The 15,696-nt window shown below is 32.4% G+C and overlaps 2 protein-coding genes across 5 annotated transcripts in view; one reads left to right on the top strand and one right to left on the bottom strand.

Annotated features, from left to right (window-relative positions):
- LOC144845561 (mothers against decapentaplegic homolog 4-like) overlaps nt 1–9,566 on the bottom strand; it is a 36,012-nt gene extending 26,446 nt beyond the window's left edge. The window contains exons 1-4 of one of the 4 annotated variants that reach the window (XM_078702990.1): nt 9,206–9,566; nt 6,792–7,069; nt 6,085–6,259; nt 4,936–4,977 (exon numbers count right to left, since the gene is read on the bottom strand). In XM_078702990.1, the coding sequence (XP_078559116.1) occupies nt 4,936–4,977; nt 6,085–6,259; nt 6,792–7,061 (487 nt within the window). In that variant the 5' untranslated portion in view covers nt 7,062–7,069; nt 9,206–9,566. Of the gene's footprint in view, nt 1–4,935; nt 4,978–5,016; nt 5,047–6,084; nt 6,260–6,791; nt 7,082–9,205 lie in introns of all 4 variants that reach the window. The other 3 variants (XM_078703006.1, XM_078702980.1, XM_078702998.1) reach the window with 3 other exon arrangements.
- The window catches only part of LOC144853156 (uncharacterized), a 195,577-nt gene that overhangs the window by 18,511 nt on the left and 161,370 nt on the right, over nt 1–15,696 (top strand). The gene's annotated exons all lie outside the window — the stretch shown is intronic.

Below are 15,696 nucleotides of genomic sequence, written 5' to 3'. Positions count from 1 at the left end.
AATACACCTGATGTTGAGGGATTGAAAATTCAATTAATTGCAAGTACTGTACATCTCTATGCATTTTAAACTTGTTTGTCAATATTCTAAAATTTTTTTTAAAGAATGCATTGACCAAGCTACTGTACTCTAGCATTCGAACAATGACCAATCAAACTTTCAGTCACAACTAATTCGGTATACCTACAGTATCCTGAATTTCAAGTTCCTCCTATTCTATCCAAAAAAAATAATAATATAGAGCTTTAGAACATTTATGCTAAGCTTCAATGTGCTTAATAATAATAATGCAAGAAATTTAAGCAACAAGGCCATATACATGGGTGCAGTCGCGTGCTCAAATTTGAGCCGACATAGTGAGCTGTAAAAGGGTAGGTTGCAATATTAACATTTGAAGTTGCCTGATGAATATAAACACAGACAAACATGGATGCTTATCCGACGAGGACATACAGTATTACTTGTTCAGACACACCAATATTTCAACAATTGTACTATCAAAATAGGATAAAGAAATAAATTTCTAAAAGCAGATTGACAATTACTTTGTTATTTAGGTAAACACAATGAATGAACATTGTTTATGTTTCTGATTCCGCTGAATTGTCTTGTCTTCTATTTGCATTTCCAAGGCAAAACACAAAAATGTATATATTAATGCCGTACTACACTTATTTGCACAGAATATAGAAATTTGAAATTTTGATTCATCAATTTTTTTTTAAATGTAAAATCAATGCTGTCATTTTTATATCCTCCTTAGATATTAAAAAAATCCACATGATGTAGGCCTACAGAGACAAAAATCGTCCCTAACGTACTTCCTAAAATGAGAGGCGAAACGTGTGGCAGGATACTTAGGAATGCTAAGATTAAAGAAGCAAAGTGAAATATACGGCAATACTAAAAGGTTTAACAACTCATGTTTCCCTGTGTAGACTAATTAATAAACCAAAATAAATACATTTCGGGCATAATAACAACAATAACAATTACAATAGTTCTGTCAAAACATGTATAATATAATATTTTGTATAAAATACTTTCATCAGTCTTTTCCGTGTGTAATATCTCCTTTTTAAAATAATTATTTAACTTTTTAATGTTGTGAACTTTGATGTTTGAAAGCTTGTACCAATTTTATATGTAAATCTCTCGCAATTCAGTTTTATTTTATATATACTGCAAAGACAAATATTGAATAAAAGCAGAATGAATACAAGCAAAAACATTCAATACCATGTTGGCAATGTATCATTGGTTCTTTTATGTTAGTGTTATGTCCAATTACAGTTACCCAATTGGATACTGCATCACTGACCATAATATGTTAACACAATTTCACATTACATACATAGCAAAACAACATAGATTGTAGTCTAGTATTTAACAAACTATTGAAGGAATCAATACATTTACTTTGTGAGTTAGAAACCATTAACTAAAGTTCATTGAATTAAAATTATTAAAGAAATTATTATCAATGACCACGGAAATGTTGCTTTTTATTTAATTATTGATATTGAACATTACAAAAATATCAAATTAAAAGATTTCTTCTTCTAAAAATGCATTTACCATGCAGAGCAAAATAAAAAGACAATCGAACATTTATATAGTGCCAATTCCAAAAAAGATGATCAAAGATCCTGAAATAAATGAGTTTTTAAATTCATCTTAAATGAGTCAAAAGTGGATGTGAAAGTTTTTCAAAAGAAGTTTGTGCCAAAGAGAGAATGCAACTAAAGGAAACAAGAAGCATATAGCAATGATAAAGAGTACATAATATGATGCAAAATATGTATGTTTAATCATATACTTTGGAGGATCAGGGAAGAGTTACTTATCCCTCGTAGGATGTTTCATATCATCATAACAATACCTCTGATACAAGATGCTCACAACATTTCTTTCAGAAAAATATTCTCTCCTACTACTACTATACTATTTCAAAATGATAGCCATGTCTTTATCAAATTGTCTGATTTGATATTCTGGATAAAAACATAGATCTATATAAGACACTGCTTCTCATACAGTAAACTCCATACTGTACATACATACAAAATAAGAAAGTGAGAACTATCTTTTATTTTCAGCACAATTTTATTCATCATTCAATATTTCTATTATTGTTTACAAGATTTTCAATATTATTAATAAATTGAATACAGCAGTAAATATTTCTTATCAATCAATTTTACTGTATAATATTTAATTGAAATAAATTGTTATCTTTGTTATTAAGAAAACCTATAAATTAAGGAAAGTATAAATTTGAGTTGGTAAAATTACATTTTTAATTACTATATCAAAAAAAATATTGCATTACATAACATTAGATTGTATCGTCAGCTGTCATAAGTCCTGCCATATTGCAAGAAACACTATAATAGAATTCTTTTAAATTCTGATTTGCAGCATCAATTTTTTAGTTGCTTAGTTTGCATTAAATATTAGCACCAGACAAAGTTCTATTTATACTGGTGTTCCTTCATCTACTTGTTTTATTCTCTTTGTAATTGTACTCAGAAGACTTCTGAATAAAGTGTCTCTTTGTAAATAAGAATTTATGTCGATATCATCTCCAATTCTGCTCAAAGCTTCCATAACAGCAATTTCTGCAGCTTCTTGTTCTGGAGTTTTTTCTGGTTGTTCATCTCCATCAATATCTACGTAAAAGTCTGCTTCGTCAAATGCTTCAAATGTTGAAGTTGCTGTCTCCACAAACAGAAACATGTTTGTTGATCCATTCATCATTTTAGAAATTGGTAAAGTCCTGTTGACTGGAGTACACATAGCTGGACTGTTGAATTTCTCCATCTCTTTAAAGTTTTCTTTCTTTTTAGAATTCTTCAAAGAATCTGCAGGTGAAATGACCAAAGGTGGAACCACCATTGTGCGCTTCTTGCACAAAGGAATGTGATCTTCTAATCTGCCTTCTACAACTGATATACAATGTTCTTTCTGCATTCTAACTGAAGTTGCTCTACACATGATGTCAAATAACTTTGCTGTGCTATTTGTAGTTGTCGATCAATTGCTTATCGTGGTCTGACTGAAGAACAGGCTTTTGCAACATTCTTTTATAGAGCGCTAGACACGATCGGTAAGTATTCAATGTCATTGTTTAATTACAGATCTGATTGGCTAATATGCTGCTGACCGTTCTACATGTTAATGTCGTACTTGAACCTATATCGTTATATTTTACTACAGCACAATAAAGAGTTTGGTGTCTAGCCTTCAATTATTGAATTCAATTGACACATTAGTAAAACAAATCAATACATTTATTATGTTGTAAACCCACGAACTAAAGTTAATTAATATTAAATGAGGATAAAATCGAACCAATGAAAATGAACCAATCTTTGTGGTTATCTTCACAATGTGACCTTGTACATTTGGATTCATTGTGATAGAAACAAAAGGGATTCACAATTTTTTTTTATACGAACTATACTGTAGGATTACTGTATTAATACTTCAAGTATCCCTAACATAACATTTTTTTTTATTGTGGGTCTCACAACATGAGTTTTGGAAACCAATCAGTTATTTAAAGGAATCAATATAAAATAAATAATAATAATAAATCACGCTCAGGGGCAGGTATCTTTCATAGTGATCAATATGCTGAAACTTGCTTCTAATGATGTCATTCTTTAGCGCTTCATGCACATAGCCTCTAAACGCTTCACATTATTACCATGGTTATGTTTGGATCAAATATGAATGGAAACATACTATAATGCAGCCTTAGTGCAGTTGTGTTTTGACAGTACCCATTTGTACACCTAGGTGGGGAGAGGCAAACGTAAACAAAGTGTCTTGCCTAAGGACACAAGCAATGGATTTGAACTCCTGACAATAAATAGTCCAACGTCCAACACACTGCACCACTACCATCATTTAGATATCGCAACAGCTGGGTTCAGTGCATATGAAGCCATTCAATCTGCTGGTCGCTACTGACCATCCTACATTTATGATAATTATGTTTCCGCTCAATACAATGTATAGTAATTACTGTGGCACAGTTTTTACGTTAACAAGGTCAAACAAATTACTGTATGATAAAGCACAGATTGATAAAACAAATACTATCATCAATAAAAATCAATATACTCTTGTTATCCATGAACTATAACATTTGTAAATGTACAGTATTCATATTAAATGAGGGCAACATTCAACTAATTTAGCAATTAGTATAGAATGAGAGTTATCTCATAAAGTATTTGGAAACTCTGACCTTGCATAACAAAAATGTATTTATCCTAATGACACAGACAAGTTAAAAAATCAATGAGACCAGAGAATCTTACAATGAGAGGTAACTAGCCAAAAACAAGCCCATATAATATTTGTTATGTGGCAACTGTTTTAACCTTGCTGAAACAGATCATCTGACGTATTAAGAATTATGCAGTATATAAAAATATTTTTATATTAATTTATACCTATTTAAAAAAAATAAAATCATTTTCACACCATTCAGCATTTGACAGTGGACTGTTCCAAAAACATATTTAGGTTTAAAGTCAAGACATTTGGACATTGATTGGACAGCAATGCTACACATACAGTACTGGACAGGAGTCAAGGTCAATAGGGTTTGTTATTGATAAGAATGAATATAGAGTAATACACGCTTTCAAAGGTACTGTAGTACACCAACACCAATGCTTACACGAAACCCATCCTCCATTATACTGTAAGGGCATACAAAACTGTACAGTATTGAGGTGCATATATGTCAGTCAATTTTCCACAATTTAATCAATACAAACAACCATATATTTTAAATTAATATTGAAGTTCAATCAACACTGGCTAATTGAACTCAATCCAAATTTTATATTTGATTACATAATGGTATGGAAAAAAAAGTGAATCATAAAGTATTATATGATTATAATTTAAACTTACCTGTTTGGTGGGAATGGGGATGAAGGGTTAATCCTGATAAATCTAAAATATATAAATAACAATAATTAATTTGTGGCTTACCTGTTTGTTGAAGGGTTAATCCTGATAAATCTAAAATGTAAACAATGATATTATAAATTAACCCAAATAAAAAAAAATAAATGACCCAATGTTTCTAAGAATTATCTCCCAGCTATGGGTTTAGAGTGTTACAAATGAAATGAAAATTTGTTAATTTATTAATATAACAAATACAGTATATTATAAAGTAAAACAAAAATAAATGTGGTATACAGTAAATTTTTCTGTTAGTGAATATTTGTCTAAACACTTCAAGGATTAATAATACAGTAATAATATTTATTTTCCAGGTAAAACAAATTTAAATATCATTATTATATTAGCATTTGTGTCATTGTACAGAATCAGACAAATTCATTCATTCACTATACTATATAGTAAATGGTCTATGATTTTAACATTTAAAATAATCACATTTTTTACGTCAGATAATTTGTAAAACCCACATAAAAAAAAAACTAGGGTAGTATGAATATCTGTACCATTAGTATATGAATGAGCACGACTTCATTAAACAAATTGAAAATTTCAAAAATGTATTCATTCATTCTCACAACATTTATATGGTCAACTCTCCCAATACTCTCTTCCAAAACAAGAGATTTTCTTTTACTACATTCCCCCTGGAAAATTATAATGAGGTTATTCTACGCCATGATTTTGGTAAACTTTTGCAGTGCTATGATGTCATACGTCCACTCATACTCAGTCCAGAGAGCGTACGGCAAAATGTCACATGAAAGTCAAATTCCGCATGTGCATATCATAAAAATGACGTCATAGGATATAGTATACAAATAATGAATGTTCATGAGTGAAATGGTACAAATAATGGCATGACAGAGGTGAATGATGAAAGGTTATATATCAATGAGGTGACAGCCGAGTTGATATATAACCTTGCCATGTGACCCACAATCATCAATCAAATGACAGGAATTTATTTAGGTGTTATATAATATCAGTTAGCGGACATACACATTCGAAAAGTTCCCATAAAAATATAACTAGTCATATTCAACAAAGAAATTAAAAAAGAATGTACCAACAATACAGTAAATTGCTTACCTATTCCTGGTGAAACAATACGTTCATAATGATATGGATTAACGCATACACTATCACATTTAAGATCAAAAGCATATTGACAGAATTTGAGGTGTTTAAGTTCATTCTTATGCAGATCTGGCCAGCGCCATATCCTCGCATAAATAACATGGGGAAATCCTTTTCTTCCAGCAACCTAAAAATAATTAATTTTTTGTTGATAATGTTAATTAGCAATTAATTTATTTACAGTTATGGTGCTTTTTTAAAGAATTCAATTGTTTCATTTCATAGGTTTACTTCGGTTTATATGGATGTAAATTGCAACACAAGGACATAAGCACATCACAAGTAATCTGACCAATCACAGCATGATGGACCATCCAAACTGTCAATTGTGATTGGTCAACTCACTTGTGTTGTGCCTATGTTATTGTGTTACAGTATGTCCAAATGGGACTGTAGCAATCTTATTATTTACACTACAGACTGTAAGCACTGTAGTTGAGTAATGTAAATGTTGGGTTTTCATCAAGAGCTGTGAATAACCCCCTTACCTACAGTTACAAAAAATCTAGCAACTAACATACCAACAACTTTACACACAGTCCCAAATATGTATAATACACACTGTAGTGCATACAGTACTGTAAAAAATTACCCTAATCTGCAATAACACTTTTTTTTTCTATTATCAATGTTTCTCTAAATATAGTTAAATTGAATACCTGTAAACGTCCATCCAAGGTTCTTTGAATAGTAACACATTTACTGGGGTGAGCTCCATTAGTTGTAATGGCAGTGATCAGAGTGTCAAGTTCATCACGTTTCTCTTTCAATTTTTTAACTAAACTTTCAATGGCACGTTTTGCAAAACTCTCTGGTTCTCCGCCTTGCCTATGGCAGATTAGACTGTGAACAATACTTAGGCAGGCATCAGCACTTGTTGGAGCAGGAGCCAACATCTCTAAACTTGGATTAAATCCTTGGATTGACATCTATTTCTCTCACAATGTACCTGTAGTTTAAACATAATTGTAAATACTGTACGACTAGCAGAAATATCATTTTATCATAATTTTAAAAAGTGGAGTTTGATAACTGGATGCCCATGGTATGAATATATTTCTTGTACAATAAACAAAATCAATTTTTCTTCTTATTATTATATTGTTTTACTTAGCTAAGATACTGTACTGGAAATCGGAAGTTCTTGTGGCCACTGGGAATACTCTACATTGTGTGATTCATTTTTATGTAGATTTCAAAGGTGTCTGGAGAGTGACTGCATTTATTTAACAGTTGAGCTTTATTAAACAAGTAGTTGGTGCAGCGCTACAACTACTGTCAGTATTGTTACAGTAAGTGTCTCAATAGCACTGAATTTAATTTGGTCAAATTAATTCATCAATTATTTTTGGCTGCACTGTCAGTTCTCATAGGGAAAATAAAACAGTTAAAATTATTCTTTCAATATGTGACCAAAGAACTTATAACACAAGAATCTCCTGTCCTGTCCTTCAATTTGCATTCAAAACACAGTATCGGAAGTACAGGGTTAAAAGGTCAAACTGCGATGCCATTTCACAGCATGGACCAGCGCCCTCTCCAAACTAGGAAGTCAAAACTATTAATTCCTATAGAGGATTACTCTATCCCCTCTATAGTATTAGCAGATCCCCTCTATGATTTTGACTTTCTAATTTGATGCGGGTGCGCTACTCCATGGCTCACAATGGCACCACCCATTAGCTCTATTCTATCCTACAATGCCGTTCGAAATTGTTACAAGCTTTGGACGAACAGGAGATTCTTGTGTTATAAGTTCTTTGGTGTGACTCAAAACAGCATTCCAAAATCCAGAATTCCAAATCCTGCTAGTTAGGCCGACCTACCTTTAATTGCTGTAGTATTCTTTCATTTTCTAACTAGAGAGGCCTACCTACCTTAGTTTCATATTGGCTTACAGGCCTAGCCTCAGCGGTGGCGCCAGGATCTTCCAACATTCTCCAACGAGGGGGCTATGCGAGCAACACTAGGCTGGGGGCCAGGGGGCCGCCAAGGGCCCCTGGTAGCAACGCGTTCTAGCGTCATTTGAGGCCAGGGTTAGGGTAGCCACTTTTTCTATTATTTATAATGCATAAATAAAATACTGCGTGCAGAAAAACGATGCGCGATGACTGTTTCAATCCATATTTTTTAATTTAAAAAATAAAAGTTCAAAATATTGATAAATTGTAGCATAGAAAAATTAATGTACACGAACGTAAAACGTCTCCACAGGCGAAGAAGCGTAGACCCTTTTCAGTCAGGGAAATCAGAGTGGTGATAAGTTCATGACATACAGGACATTGAAAATTTAATAACTTAGCTATAATAAGATGTTGGCTAAGTGAAAATGGCATGTTTTTTTGTTTAGTAATGTATGAAATATTTATTTTAGGTTATTTGTAAATTAAAAAATTGGTGAACATATGAACAATTAACATAATTCGTATTTGCTGTAGTGTAGCGTACGTCGACACATAGTACACAACGTAACCGTCGCCTGGAAAGTAACTTCTACAGTACACATTTTGGTCCTTGGATGGAACATGATATCACGCGTCTGGACCCAACGTTGAACGATTCGTACAAAGGGATACCGCCAGACAAGTGCGTACCTAGCTATTGTTTAGTAGTTGATCGCTGGCAATAATGAATGCATATAAAAAAGTGCATATTATAGCCCTCTGACGTACTCACCGTCAATGGGACGTCGCGGTTTTGTAGGCGCTGAAGCTACGAAGTGAACGCGAACGATTTTTACTGTTTATTATATTCCCCGACAAAAAGTACCCGTGTTAGAGCCCCAGTAGCCTCCCCGCTGGCGCCACCACTGCCTAGCTTCTGTAGTCTAATACTGTAGTAGTAGGCCTACTTACAGTATAGACATATAGACTTTTAAGACTAGCCCTACTTACTACGGAGATCCCTTACTACTATTAAATTCAGAGCCTACCAGTACTACTACTCTACTAACTAGCTAGGCGCCTCTACTAGGCCTAAACTAAGCATGGCCTTGAAATTTATAAAAATTAAAATACTCTAAAATTCGAGATAATTAGGTCCTATCAGTTTATATTATAGGTGTTGATAAAACAAGCTTCCTAAACTTACCACAACCAATAGCGTATTGCAAAACTTCAACAGATTTAGTATGTTGTACGCCCGTTAGGCCTAGGCCCTAGATACTAGGCTAGCTTAACAGAAAAAAGCAATTCTTTGGAGTTTTGGTACGGGGACAGACACCGTCCAGACACTGTCTAGGCAAACACCATCAACACGTTTCAATGTCATTCGCTTACCGAAAAGAATACATTTTCAAATGTGTACTAATGTAAATGCTAGCAATAAACAACTTCCTGTACTTCTGTTTTAAATTAATGATAGGAAATAATACTAAATTGACCCCAGAAATTTAAGCCAAAGCGGAAAACAAGCTTGAAAATACGGCAGCTAGACGAAGCGACTACATGTAAAACGCATGTGGTTTATCGGCCAATCAGGTTTTGTTTACACAACACATTAGCCAATGGGCGGATAGAATAAGCTCTGATTGCACATTAACAACTAACAGAACAGACCATTTCTTTAATGAGGCGCTCCACAATGTCTGGCTAAAACAAAAGCTATTTTCATTATCTTTGCGAACACAATGAATTTCTGAGAACGCGTACCATTATTATGATAGGGGTGTGGTGTATTATGTTTTATGTAGAGAAGGGTGTCTATTGAATGGGAAGACAATACAATTACAATTGTTCTGTTATGTAACCTACAATACAGAACATCAAAAACTAGCAAGCATGTACTTTTTATAAGGCATGTTATTATTAGGTAGGCCTACTGCGTTACGGAGTGCCAATATTTTGTAACAATATAATAATATTACTATATTAACTATATAAGTAGGTAACTTACTTACTATAATAATAATAATAACAGGATTTTTATAGCGCACATACCACTCAAAAATGAAAAACAAATCATACAAATTACTATATAAACCAAACACTACAGTATAATCAAAATTAAAACATATTAAATACTATGTTATGCCAGGGAGATACATCTCCCTGGTTATGCCTATCTGGATTTAAACACATTAAATTTTAGTAGGCCTACAATCGGATAATAATATTACTATATTAACTATATAAGTAGGTAACTTACTTACTATAATAATGATAATAATAACAGGATTTTTATAGCGCACATACCACTCCAAAGTGAAAAACAAATCATACAAATTACTATATATATAAACTAAACACTACAGTATAATTAAAACATATTAAATACTATGTTATGCCAGGGAGATACATCTCCCTGGTTATGCCTATCTGGATTTAAACACATTAAATTTTAGTAGGCCTACAATCGGATTCGAAATTAGAAAATCTTAAATACTACAGTAGCCTACAATCGGAATCAAAACATATTAAAAACAACTATAGTACAATCGGAATTAAAACATGTTAAACTACAAAACAACTAAACTAAATACTACAGTACAATCGATATTAAAATATCCTAAATACTACATTACAATCGGTTAAATTACCTACACTCTATAATGTTGTGAAATATGTAAAAGAATGTTGGCTGCATTCTAATCGGCCCAATCCTATCGGTAGATAAATCATATTTTTTATTTGCAAGGGATAAATCCCAACAACATGGATTTGAACCCAAGAACCTGGAATCGGTAGACGAGTATAATCGAAGATTCATTGACATAATTATATGTTTTTTGTTTGTTTTACTGATCACCTGATACATTTACATTTAATGCTAAATACGTAAAACGAATTTTAAAAACAGAAGCAAACTGGTAACAGATTCATTGATATATATTATATGTTTATTTGTTTTACTGATTACCTGATACATTAATGTTAAATGTAAATAAATGAAACGAATGTAGATACAGAACAAAATGGTAACAGATTCATTAACGTAATTATATGTAAATATTTGCTTTACTGATCACCTGATACATTTACATCTAATGTTAAATGTAAATAAATGAAACGATTGTAGATACAGAAACAACATGGTAACATTCATTGACGACTTAATTATATGTATTTTTGTTTTACGATGACTCGGCTATAGTTGGACTTATAACAACGATTATTCTCTGTACCTTTCTGAGATTATTCGATTTACCGATTATGGCAACAATTTTCTTGAACTAAACATAAATAAAACGAAAGAAATAAGGATTGATTTTCGAAAACAAAATTGATCTGACAGTATACAATAATTAAAGGAAAGGAAGTAGAGATTGTTAACAAATATAAGTATCTGGGAGTAGTGTTTGACTAAAGCTTAAATGGGTGGACATGTTGATCATAGTTAAGAAGTTAAATACAAGGCTGTACTGCTTGAGGAAACTCGGTTATTTGGGGTAAAGCAGGATATTTGTACTATAGAATGTTTATGTTTTACTAATCAGTGATGTTCTATTTGGGGATATTGTATGTTGGGCTGGGAATATCAGTAAGGGCATGTAAGGGGGCCCAAAGACCGAATTGAGAAGGTGCTGGGTAGAGCGGGGAATGGTTTGTCTATGCAAATACTTGACTCGTTCTACAGCAAACGGCTTGCCCATGTATTCCATGCTAGACACCATCATCTCTTCATAGCGACATTGTCAGCTCCGTTTTGCATTCTATTCGTTATTATAACGTTTTGATGCAAACGTTGTTCAATTAGAACATCTATTTCTACACAGAAACGTTTAAAAACGTGTTTAAAACGTTTTAGAAAAACCAAACCTAAAAACACGCAATGTCAACCGCTGTTTTTTCTGAGAACAAAATGGTACAGATTCATTGACAAAATTATAATGTTTATTTGTTTTACTGATTACCTAATAATCAGTATGTGATATGATCTTATTAAATGTACTACTGTCATCTTTGTTAAATATTATGTACTACTGTCTTATCGTTAGGTAAATTATATTTTTTATTTGTAACTGGAATAAAAACTGATTTCTTTATATACTTTCTGTATCTACAAATCCGTAAAAATTATTCAATATCCACCTTAGGGAATCAACCTAATATCCATAATAGGGAAGGATACCTACAAATTATATAGAAATAAAGAGCCATAATATACTGTATTAACTTGAAAACTGAAATTAATTCTACAGCATGTAGGACGTAGTTGTTTTCCCTTTGTTGCTGAAACATAATGCACTAAACAAAAGAACAAAAGCAGCAGTATTTTAAAACATTAGCACACTCAATTAATAAATGGGACACCCCTATTTTCCTATCTTTTTATAATGGTATAGTCCATACAAGTCGAGATGGCCGAAAACGGAACCTGATCCGACCAAAAATTGGATCGAAAATAAACCCCATTATTTAAAAATAATGTAATTTTTTTGTCAGACAATTGGTTTTTGGTTAAATTTAACAGTATATTTTGTCTTTTTTTATAAGCGGTTCATGCCAGGTACGGTAACTTCATTGGTTTTTTAGATCCATAAAACAATTAAACATACAATATAAAAATATATGAGTATAAAAATAAAGGTAGACTAGATTAAAAAAGTTAATACTCATAAAAAACGGAAATTCGATAAAACCAAATTTAGAATCTATGTTAAGATATACACATTCTTGATACACAGTGTCTACCAGCAAAGAAAGGAACAATAGGAACCCAAATTAGGAACATCAATAAACAGGAAAGCATAGATTAGATTATTTTAGCTGTAGTGAAGTATTCGATGACTGTAAACAGAAATTGGTCACTAAAAAAAAAGATAAAGAAAACAGTAAGATAACTAAACCAAATTACATACAATATAAAATATAAAAATCATTCAATAATGTTAGATTTGAATACGTTGTCTAAAGGCCCATGCTTTCTTAAGATATGATTTGCAGAATTTATCAAGAATGTCATTACCATATTAATCGACATTGTTGGAATGAGAACAGAACAATCACCACCAAGTATAATCATTAAAATAACCTCTGAATTCCATAGATCTGATAGACCAGAATCATTAAGGTTTCTGAGATTCTGAAATTCGCACTTCTTGTAGTACTTTACAATTTAACATAAAATGATATAAATTTTCAGGTTCATCCTTACATAACATACAATTACCAGTATTATTCATATCCCATTTACTTAATCTACTTTCAAGTTGAAGAGTATTTGATCTTGCCTTAAATTTCAATTGAGCACCATGAAAATCAGTTTTAACAGTAAGATAATTTTCTAACTCAGGCGTTTTCTTAAATTTAACATAAAGTGATAATGATGGTTTGGTACAGCTTTTATTAAACCAATCCAATTCATACATTTGACGATTAACACACTTAAAAGATTTAAACCACGCTGAATCTATAGGTATGTTATTTGAGAATACATTATTAAATCCAGTATTATTCAGAATACTTTTAATTGAGTTTAACCATCGCCATTTTATATTAACATTATTATCATGCAAGGTAAATAATGCAGCTTGGACCAACGTTGGGCTTCTAAATTGATAAGCCTGTCAAAATATTTAATTTTTATTTCATTATGGGTATTTTCAATGCTATCCCATCCTAAGTCACCCAACAGAGCCAATGATGGCGTGTTCCTCGGTGCTTTTAGTAGTGTTTTAGCCATTTGTAGCTGAATGTTTTCTATTTTTTTTGTAGTTACTGGCACTATAAGCTGATATTACACATGCATAGTTAATTGATGGTAGTGCTATAGTTTTCCACAAGATATTACCAAAATAAATTTTATTAAAATCTTCTTGCTCATTAATAATGGACTTGATATATCCAATTAGTCTATTCCCTTTTCTATCTACATCATTAACATGTATACTTTCGGAGAAGTTTCTTGAAATATTCACTCCCAAGTATTTGTAACAATCTACTTCTTTGATGAAGTGGTTTGCAAGAGGCCAATGTTTAGTTTTATTAGTACGTTTACCAACAACCACAATGATTTGATTTGTCATAATTAAAGTTAAGTTTCCATTTTTTGGAGAAAATTTCAGCGATAGATAACATTTTCTCCAGATCATTTTCATCTTTAGCAATCAAGACAACGTCGTCAGCCCAAAAAAGACAGTTAATTTTTGTGCCTAAAGTATGACATCCGACATTTTCATTATATAACATTTTGGAGAGTTCATTTATAAAAATACAGAATAAGGTCGGTGATAATACGCAGCATTGCTTAACCTCTTCATCGACATCAAAATAATCAGTTACAATATCATCAAACTTAACATTACATTTGACATTTGTATATAGTTTATCAATAATTTTCCAGACTTTACCACGGATACCAATATTCCATGCTATTGACTAAAGGCCATTACGCCAACCTTGTCAAAAGCCTTACGGAAATCCAGGAAGGCTAAGTATGTTAACTTATTTTCCGCATAACGCGTAGCCAGTATGCTTTTAAGTGTAAATATGTGTGTATATTCCACAAAAAAAAGGGGGAAACAGTAATTACAGTATTATCTTTAAGAATTTGGAGATTGCCTCCACCCATATTTGAATTGCATCACACCGGGCACAGTATTCAAAGTACGGTGTACATAAAATGCATAGTCAATATTGACTTAGACTATACTTGCTTGATGTTATTGGGTCGGTTAACAAGCTAAATATAGCTTATATGACCCTTCTTGTCTTCTTGTAACCAAAACTATCATAATATAGATGCTTAGGGCTCCGGGTGTACGCACAATGTTCTGAAGTGTTTATAAGTGTGAACAAGCACGAATGTGCAATACTCGGGGTACAGCGAAAGAAGCTGTAATGACATCATAAGACCGGATGTAACGTCACATACACATCAATAACCGCGCTACCAAATACGGCTATACGGTACCATCTTCGAGACGTGATATGGCTGCATCCGGTATGAAATTAAAAAATCCGGCTCTATAGCCTTGAGGACATGTCCCTGTAGTATATTCATGCTAAATCCCAGCTCAATACTACAACTAATAAGAGAGGAGTTTGCTCAATAGTGTCCGGATGGAAGAAGAAGAGGAAAAGATGAGAGAGTCCTAGACTCAGGTACCCCGAGTAATAAAACGAGATATACTCTATATCATATTACGTATATAGTATATTTCACCATAAAGTTAAAGAAAAATAGGTTTCGTCAGGGCTCGAACCGGGACCTTCTGCGTGTTAAGCAGACTTGACAACTACTACACTACGAAACCTCTTACACTAAAAATGTGGGTTACAGAAAGTTTTTTAATCCATTTAAATTACAAATAAATATGGTAATAAGCACAAAGCAAAATAAACATGTGTAAAAGTGATAATTACCGATTACACACAATAAGTATTTAAAAAAATAATAAAAATAAGATATACTGTGTAAAATTATCATATTGCGTATACAGTACTTTTCACCATAAAGTTAAAAAAAAAAGGTTTGGGCCGGGCTCGAACCAGGTACCTTCTGCGTGTTAAGCAAACGTGATAACCACTACGCCAAGAAGCCGCATATAACTACATTACGCTGTGGTGTGTCACACATTGTGGCTTCTTAATTAAACAAATTAATTAACAAATAAGCACGAAT

This window comes from Antedon bifida, chromosome 1 (assembly GCF_963402885.1).
Source record: "Antedon bifida chromosome 1, ecAntBifi1.1, whole genome shotgun sequence".
NCBI classification, from domain to species: domain Eukaryota; kingdom Metazoa; phylum Echinodermata; class Crinoidea; order Comatulida; family Antedonidae; genus Antedon; species Antedon bifida.
This window is presented reverse-complemented; position numbering and strand designations above follow the sequence as displayed.